The sequence below is a fragment of the Drosophila suzukii genome, chromosome 3 (genome assembly GCF_043229965.1).
Source record: "Drosophila suzukii chromosome 3, CBGP_Dsuzu_IsoJpt1.0, whole genome shotgun sequence".
NCBI lineage: Eukaryota > Metazoa > Arthropoda > Insecta > Diptera > Drosophilidae > Drosophila > Drosophila suzukii.
The window spans coordinates 55,569,612-55,579,206 of record NC_092082.1 but is presented as its reverse complement, the minus strand read 5'-3'; the positions used below and the strand labels follow the sequence as shown (position 1 = coordinate 55,579,206).

Sequence of the window (9,595 nt, the reverse complement as noted above, 5' to 3'; positions counted from 1 at the left end):
CTGGTCAATATTTTCTCCCTCAAAATAGGAGATGAGTCTATCCTTTAATACTGCTTTGAGGCCTGAACTTGGTAATCTTAATTCTTTTAGCTTGTCTTTAAGCTCTGCAACAGAAAATCGTGTAATCTCTTCAACATTCATATTTTCTAAACTTACATAACTTATTTTATTTCTTACCCCAACCAAATATGTACTGCTTACTTTTCTCTTAAATTAAAAAGTGAGAACAATTTAAACGGGAATAAAATATCGGTATTTCAATTCAATATAATGTATGCATGTATGGATTTATAATTGCGTATCGCCTGCTGTATCTAGTCTTTTGTTACTCATCTCTGATATTTGCCACTGCTTTTTAATTTCGTCTCCGGTAAATCGTTGCAATAAATGCGGCAACCGTTGTCTGCTCTGATGACTGCTTTTCGAACTGCTTTTCAACTCCCTCTTCACTCGCGCCTTCAATATCGCCTCCAACCACGCCTTCAATAGCGCCTTCAACCACGCCTTCAATATCGTCTACAACCCCTCCTTCAATCGCTTTCAACTTCAGTAACGTCACTTTGCCGCCTCGTATCAATCACCTCATCTGGATCTCTGCTCCGTCGTGATCTCCTCCAGCTTTTACGTTTCTAAGTTTTCCTCCTGGTCAAGTTGTCGCTTTAGTCAGTATTGTCGCTTTGTGCGACAACGGATTGTATAAATGCCTTTCGTCGTCTTCTGTTAGGTATTTACTTGTCGCCACAGAACCAATTTTGCAGTTTTGTAGTTTCAGAATTTGATAAAACTTTGCAAAACTTGGTGGAATTGCGCAACATGAAAATTCTCCGCTCTTCTGGATGGTTTTTTAGTTTCTATTTCTCGTAATCACTTCAGTTTAATAACTTTCTAGTTTCTCCGTTTCGTTTTGTTCATTAAACTGCGGTCGATGGATTCTTAGCACAAGAACTTGATGGTTGTTTGGCCGCGTATCACACTCAATTTTTCATTTGTCGATTGTTCTCGGTCGAGCCCCCAAAATTGTAGAGAAAGGCTTCCATTGCTTCCGTAAATTTATTTATTGATTATTAATAGTTTATTCTTCGATTACTACACTTCATTGATACAGTTTATATACTTAAGTTCACACATTAATTATTACTGAGACACACGCGACCTTCCTCTGCTGATGCTCAATCTCTACTACTCTTGCGCAATTTTCACGCTATTTAACACTACCTGTTATTAATAGGGCTGCCAATTCTACATATATATTTTATTTTCAATTACAATGGCTTAAAATGTAACAGTTTCTTAGAGCAGTATAACTCCATGACTTTTAACAATTCAACGAGTGCGCCATATTCGGGCTTTCTATTGTGCCCAATAGCTCCATCAGGGCACAATACCAATTCCTATCGATTAAATACTGACTTAACTATTGGGCTTAAATTCGACCCGCGACATCCCCACCTCCGTGAAGGACATCTTCACTCCAACCCCCAACTTTGAAACGGGGCGTATTATCCAGCGAGTCCGATCTCCATCCATGATCCGCACTCTGGCTCGCCTAATCTCCCCATCGACTCCAGCAAAGACCTCCTCGACGATGCCTCTCCGCCAATCTCGCCGCGGTACAGCTGGGTCACAAACGAAGACGATGTCTCCTCGACGAATCGGCTCCTCTTTGCGGCACCACTTCTCTCGCCGCGTCAATGTGGGCAGGTACTCCAAGGCCCACTTCTTCCAGAATCGGTCCCTCAACATACTTGCTATGCGCCACTGCTTCCTTGTGGCGCCTTCCTTAACAAGGCCTCCATCCAGGCCGGGGGTATCCGGCGGGCAAGCTGTTCCCTTGAGCAGATCGTTCAGCGTAAGAGGGGCTTCCTGGTCCGCACTAACTGGCAAATGGGTGAGCGGACGAGAATTTTCAATGTTCTCCGCCTCCACCAGGAAACTCTTCAAGACGTGCTCCCTCGGCGCCAGTTCTTTCACTGTGTGGCGCAGCACCCTCTTCACGCACTGCACCATTCGTTCCCAGACTCCGCCTTCTGACGGGTTCGCTGGGCAACTGAAGATCCAGTCATTTCATCCAAAATGTACTGGACTTGTTGTCAGAGTAAAAGATTTTATTGATCTGCGTGTCGGTTTTTCGTGGACTTGTGCCTCTTGCGTTGAAGTAGACCGTGATAGACCAATGATCGTTTTATGAAACTTTTTGATAAGCTTATGAGCGTAGTTGCTGATTTTAAAGAGTTTAAGGCGGACCTTGATAATAAAAAAATGTCAGTAGGGTCACCTAAACGCAAAAAGACCGCTCCTTCAAAATCTGCTCCCGTAAAGGCATCAGTTCCAAATCCCAACTTAGCTCCAAATATTTGTACCCGATCGGTAACGGCAGCTATGTCGGCATCTACTGGGTCTGGGGTACCTAAAGTTTCACTGACAGCAGTACCCACAGGTACCAAAAGCTCTGGAGGAGTCCCTGTTTCTGCTAGTCAGCCTAAGGGGTCAAACCCTATGCAGCTTTCTGTGCCTACTGGTGAAGTTAGCTCTATAAGAGACCCTAGTCTTGATAATCAGACGAACGATGTTCAGATTGCTAATGGTGGAAGAAAGAGCCTCTCGGTTGTTCCTTATAGGAAGCAATTGTTTGTGTCTCGTTTAACACCTGAAACCACATCTGCAGATGTTTTGGAATTTATACAACAGGAATTCCCATCTCAAAACATCACAGTGGAGGAGTTTAAATTTCCATATGTTCGTATGATATCTTCATTTAAAATATCTGCTCCTCCGGAAGTATTTAATGTACTAAATTCTAAAAGTTTTTGGCTTAATGATGAATTGGTCATTAAAGAATTTGTTCCAAACAGACGGAGAACTAATAATAGGCCTTCCACGACTGTACCTGCGCCAAAAAACTGAGCAGTTTATTTTTGGCCTATCAAAATGTTAGGGGACTCAATATGAAGCTACCTAAGCTTTATGCTGACTCCTCTGCCTTTTCTGAAGACATTCTGGCCTTTACTGAGACTTGGCTGAAACCGGAGATATCAGACTCCGAAGTTCTGTCCAAAAATTTTAATACGTATAGAACTGCTCGCTCTCCTCGTAGGGGGGGTGGGGTGCTGGTTGCCGTTACCTCTACTTTATCATCGGAGAGAATATACTTTCTTAATCCCAATGACATAGAATTTGTTGGTGTTAAAGTATCTTTGAAATCTGTTTCTATTTATGTAACTTGTTCTTATATTCCACCTGGATCCGATTTAACAATTTATGGGCAACATTTGTCTGCAATAAAAACTGTTTTATCTCATCTTTCCGAAAGGGATCTTTTAATTGTTTTGGGTGATTTCAATCTCCCTGACATTTCTTGGTCCCTTTCCACTGACTTACTTGTCTCTACCCCTTTATCTGACCATGACTTCGTTGATGGTCTGTTAGAATTATCATTACAGCAAGTTAGCTTTATACGTAATTCACTAAACAGACAATTAGATCTTTTATTTGTTTTAGATCCGTCTGAAGTCACTGTATCTAGAATTGACCCACTAGTTGTGCCTGAAGACCAGTATCATCCCACATTAGAACTTACAATTTGTCTTCCCGGCGTTGATACCCTCTCTCCTTCACTTTCTCCAAATAAATGTAGATGCTTTCGTAAATGTGACTTTAGTAAACTCAACAACTTGATTTCACAATATAACTGGACAAATTTATTTAATTGCATGGATATTGAAAGTGCTACGGAACTATTTTATAGTGTCCTAAACACTTTTTTCTGTGAATGTGTTCCTGACAGTTTTCCTCCTAAGTTAGACAGGCCACCTTGGTTTACCAATCAGTTGCAAAGACTTAGAAACCTAAAAACAAACTTCTATAAAAAGTACAAAAAGTCGGGTAGGCCATCCGTACTTAACAGTCATTGCTACTCCATGTATTTGAACCGATGTAAATTTGAATTTTCAAAGGATCCGAGGCAATTTTATAACTTTGTCAATGCTAAGCGAAAGTCTTCAGCATTGCCATCATCGATTAAACTCTATTGAGGCATCTACGGATCCCGAAATTGCAGATTTATTTGCTGAATTCTTCCAATCTACTTATAGTTCTGTCTAATGGTCTAATTCTAATTCTAATCACTTAAACAGGGTAAATTGTATTTTTTCTCCTGTAATCACCGAGAGTTCTCTCTTAAGTGATTTAGAAACTATAACGCCAACCTATTCTCCGGGGCCAGATGGACTCCCTGGGTGTGTTCTTAAGTTTTGTGCCCGAACTATTTGTAAACCCATTCTTAAACTTTTTAATTTGTCTATCTCATCATCTGTTTTTCCTACTATCTGAAAAGATTCTTTTATTATTCCACTCCACAAAAAGGGTGCGAAGGTTAATGTTCAGAACTATAGAGGAATCTCCAAATTGTCTGCAATGCCTAAAACATTTGAACGCATTATTACCTCTCAGTTGCAACATTTGTGCTCCTCTTTAATATCGCCGTGTCAACATGGTTTTGTTAGGCGTAGATCGACCACCACTAACCTGCTCGAATTGACATCTTTTGTACTAGATGGATTTAACAAAAAATTGCAGACGGACGTTATATATACAGATTTTAGTAAGGCCTTTGACTCTGTCAACCACTCTCTTCTTTTATTCAAATTAGATTAGCTGGGGTTTCCGAATAATCTGTTAACTTGGATTTCAAGTTATTTGAATGGTAGATCTCAGAGGGTTTTATTCAAAAACGCTGTTTCCAAGATGATCAACGTGACATCTGGAGTGCCTCAGGGCAGTCATTTAGGCCCTTTGCTGTTTACTCTGTTTATAAATGATCTTCCTTCTATCGTAAATCACTCTCGTGTACTAATGTATGCTGATGATGTTAAGCTTTGTTTTTCATATAATAATATTGAATCTGGTTTCTGCTTGCAGTCAGACATAGATAGATTCCAGGAATGGTGTCAGTACAACCTTTTGAATTTAAACTATCTTAAATGCAACGTTATGACTTTTTATAGGGGTACGCCAACGTTCATGAGTTACTCTCTTCAGAACATGTCCTTGGACCTAATATACTCAGTAAACGATTTAGGTGTTCTTCTAGATCCTAAACTTAAATTTGACTCCCACATAACCTTTACTGTAAATAAAGCTATGAGTGTTCTTGGGTTTATAAAGCGTTGGTCTAAAGAATTTGATCATCCATACACTACCAAATTATTATTTACCTCACTTGTCCGACCTAATTTAGAATACTGTTCTTCCTTTTGGAGTCCTCAGTATCAAGTGCACATTGACCGTATAGAGTCCGTACAGAGACAATTTCTTCTTTTTGCCTTACGTGGTTTGAACTGGGATCAAAACATCAGGTTGCCTTCTTACTCGAGTAGATTGCTATTAATTAATTTGCATACTCTAGTAAGCCGTAGAACTATGCTTGGTACTATTTTTATGAATAATCTTATCAGAGGCGATATTGATTCTGTAGATTTGGTAAGCCGCCTAAGTTTCAATGTTCCTGTTAGACTAATGCGAAACTAGTATCCTATCAACTTGCCTCGATGTTCATCTAAGTTTAGTCAGCATGAGCCCTTTCGCGTTCTTTCTAATAATTATAACAACCTATATCATTTAATTTGTTCCTCAACTTCTATCCCTGTACAAAAAACTAAAATCTTAGCTCATTTGCTTTAATCTTGTTGATCTATGATTTGTCCTGTCTTTATTTGTTCTATGTACCTTCCTCGCGAACCGTATTTGCCCGAAATAAAAATGGGCCCGCGTGTAACAAGCACGTGCTTGGTGTCGTTTGGGCCACTTGTTTGTACTGCTCTTAGTGCATCAACGTTCAACAACAACAATTCCCGATAAACACAGTAATAGTTTCTCACATCAGTTGCCAGATGGGGCAGCTCCAGAAGATTAAGGTAAGGCGGAGACGTATAAGTGAATGGTGAAATCTTAGCCTACTAGCCTTACTGCCCATCGGGCTAGTCTGCTACTTAGGTCAATTTGGCTTATTTACCATTTTAGTGAGCATGGTAGGCTATAACCGAAAAGGGATGCCCTCGATGTATGCTCCATATTTCTGAGTGCTTAGTATGGCTGTCACACATTCTTTCTCTGTCTCTGTTACAGTTGCATTTATTGAGTTCACGAGACATGCACAACATGGGAACCTCATCACCATCACTAATTTTCTGCACTAGAACTCCATCTTCGCCTGTATGGCTTGCATCACGGTGCACATAAATATAAATTAGGTTTAGTATGGGGGTAGCTGCAAAAGTGTCCCTCGCTGCAGTCCTTAATCAGTAGCCGGTTGGCCGATGGTCAAAATTCATGTGATGTCTGGAAATGATACTTGTCCAGCTTCCTTCGCAGCAGCTCTCGATTAGCTGCCGGTAGTCGGTTGATTAGCTTCTCATCTACTGAAGAGTTATGATGATTACGCTGGAAGGGTAACTGCCCTCCGTTCGCTGCTGGCCTTGAGACTCAGTCAGTGTTTAAGTAATAAGAAGTTAAACGGCGGTTGCCGGAGTTATTTCAGAATGAACTTGTGTTCTTTATTCTTTGAATGTTGAAAATGAACTGAATCTTAAAGCTAACATAATTGAACTTCACAGCGGCCACTCCAATGGGCAGAGCTTGCCGGCTATGCATGAGGTTCCGGCCAGACGCTGTGTCAGCAGTTCGGCCGGAGCGGTCTTTTGGGCGATCGGTTAATGCCGTCGCCCGGCTGAGTTAGTTAACTACTCCCCCCTCAGGAGTAAGGCCGGCCGTGCCGGACGATCGTTTACAATTATGATGCCTTCATCTACGTAGGTAATGGGATGTAGATCGCTGTGCTGGATGTCACAATGCGCTATGCCCCCACCGTGGTGCTCCTAGGCGCACGACCTTCTATGCGCCAGCTGGCAAAATATAGCTCCAGATGTTACGGAGCAATTATTGACCGTGTGGATTTCTCCATCTCAATCCGCTATGATCTTGTCCTCTAGCCTGAGCATCGTGTCGTGATGTGACACGGGGAAAATAGTGATTTTAATACACGCCGATTTGATTTTGGGGAATTTAATAATAAAATGCTATATGTTAATGGACTGTAATATTTTCACGGATGCAACGGACAATATAACTTTGATGGGAGTATCTGTGGGCTCCTCCATCCACATACCTTCCAGGTCTGCATGGTCTAGTATGCTAGGGCTAACGATATTGACTTTAGCAAGCGCTATTGCCAGTAATAAATTTTGCAGCTCCATTGTAAGCATCCTATTTCGAGATAATAACATCTCCATCTGCGTCCGGCGTTCCTGCCACTACCATTAGCGCTGCTCTAAGAAGTCTAAGCTTCTAGCTACTCTATGGTGGATGCTCAACGACTCGAGCAGGTCACGCAGGTGAGCGACATCGACGCTCAAAAGTTTCTGCATGCGTGACTGGGGAAACATTCTGGTCATGCCATTAGTTTCTTCCACCACGCGCCTATACTCTGAGAGATTCGCCGAGTGTGTGACGAATGCGAATTCTTACCATACTAGAATTCGACCATCAGTGATGGGAATATATTTTGCCTGTGAGTAGTCCGTGACGTGGCCGATGTTAAGGTCAACAGGGATAGCAGGGATATGGACGTAAACCTGTAATTTTGGATGTAATGTAGTGTTTAATTGAAACAGAGTAGCCCACCACCAAACATAAAAGCTAAAGCATGATTAAGCGTAATGATAACAAAAACTTGTGCCAAGTGGCTAGGGGTGACAAATAGTAAAAATAATAATAAATTTATTAACAAATGACAACATGGTTGTGTTTCTCCTACCTAAGGTTGTCCTTATGGACTACCCTCCCCTTAATGAGGACATTGGTCCCCATGTCCGCTTCCACAGTTTTCTCCTCACATAACGGTGAAAGCTTGTTGCCTAGCCTCCTGTTGGATTTCACTAGGACTTTGTCGCCAACCTTAAACACCCTATTTTGTCGGGAAGAATTTTCCCTGGCTCTAAGCTTGTCTTGGGCCTGCCTAATCCTATCCTGAATTTCGTACTGTGGGTCACTCGATTGTGCCATAACCACATCGGCTGGCCTCTTGTCGATGACCGAATGGATAGATTTGTTGTACCTGGCAGTGGCCAGCAAAATTAGCTCCATGGTGTCGCTAATGCCTTTGTCAATTTTAAGGCATCTGGCGAGCTCCACTAGGGTGCTGTGGAAACGTTCCACTTGTCCGTTTGAGACGCTGTGGAGGGGCGGAGCATTCGAGATGCTAATGCCGAAGTGGTTTTCCAGCATGGTTAAAATAGTGTGCGAGTTCAATGATGGCTCATTGTAGCAATAGATGACTTTAGCTTTGGGGATAACGTTCAAGAGTTGTAATAGGGTTGGTTTAAGATCCTCAATGGTTCTAGATGGAGTCGGCTGGACCATGGCAAATTTTGAAAATTTGTCAATGCACGTAAGGAAGTATTTCCTACCGGTGGAAATATGTCTACATGTAGCATTTCTCCTACCCCTGACGGGACTGGCGTTTCGCTGAGTTCTTGTTTCCTTGGGTGCCTGTCATACTTTGCCTTTTCACATGTCCTGCAGTTAGTGACGATTTTTTTCGCCAAATTTGCCATTTTTGGAAAGTAATACTCTGAGAGTACTTGTTTAACATTTTCCTGTGCCGATCTGTGGGCCCTATTATGCTCAGCAGTGAGGACTTCTCGCCTCTCAGCGACTGCAAAAATATCCGTAACACGGTTTTTGCAGTGCCAAATTTTGGTGGCTGGGAATTGCCGAACCAATTCATCCTGTATCATCGCTAGCGTGTGCAAATCGCAATGAATGGCGTTTACGCCCTTAGGGACAATAATGTCTGCGAGCTCCTCAAGCAACGACTCCTTGCATACGAAGTTAATGTCATGACGTTTCTTGTTTCCGAAGAGCACGAAGGTGCGTTCTGAAGCAATTCAAAGGTTTATCCGTGGTTTCAATTGTGTGTGTTAGCGACATTTCACTGTGAATAGTGGCCGCACACGAATAAGCTTCTTCCTCCTCCACAACGTTAAGTTGCTGTCTGGAGAGGGCATCTGCGACGAGGTTATCCTTGCCGGGCTTGTAAAAAATTATAGCGCCGGACTCGTCAATGCGAGCTTTCCACCTTTTGATTTTCGCATTCGGATTGGATTCCGACACTGCGAAAGTCAATGGTTGGTATTCAGTAAAGATATTTATACCCTTGACTGCATATAAATAATGGCGCAATTTGACCAGTGCCCAAACTATGGCTAATAGCTCCCTTTCGTTGGTAGCATAATTAACCTCCCTGTCCTTTAAAGTCCTCGAGATCATAGTAATAGGTCGTCCCTCTTGGGATAACACCGCGCCAATGCTATGTGCTGAGGCATCCGTCGTTAGATCGAACGCCTTTTTATAATCGGGGTACCTGAGGATGACATCCTCGGAAGCCAGAATGTTACGCTATTTTTGAAAAGCCAGCCGTTGCTGCTCATTAAACTGCACCTGGATATTTTTGTATCTGTGACTACTGACAGTTCCGTTTTCCCCTTTTAGAATGTCAGAAACGGGTCTAGCTATCGATGCAAAATCTTTAATAAAGCAT

The 9,595-nt window shown here is 42.1% G+C and overlaps 1 protein-coding gene across 1 annotated transcript; it reads right to left on the bottom strand.

The window, feature by feature from the left end:
• Nucleotides 1–1,410: 1,410 nt before the first annotated feature.
• On the bottom strand, nt 1,411–2,007 carry LOC139352848 (uncharacterized). Its single transcript, XM_070995486.1, has one exon. The coding sequence runs from the start codon at nt 2,005–2,007 to the stop codon at nt 1,411–1,413; it is 597 nt and encodes a 198-aa protein (XP_070851587.1).
• Nucleotides 2,008–9,595: the final 7,588 nt, after the last annotated feature.

Coding starts and splice junctions, on each gene's coding strand:
- LOC139352848 (XM_070995486.1), bottom strand. CDS start 2,007: ATGGTGCAGTGCGTGAAGAGGGTGCTGCGCCACACAGTGAAAGAACTG.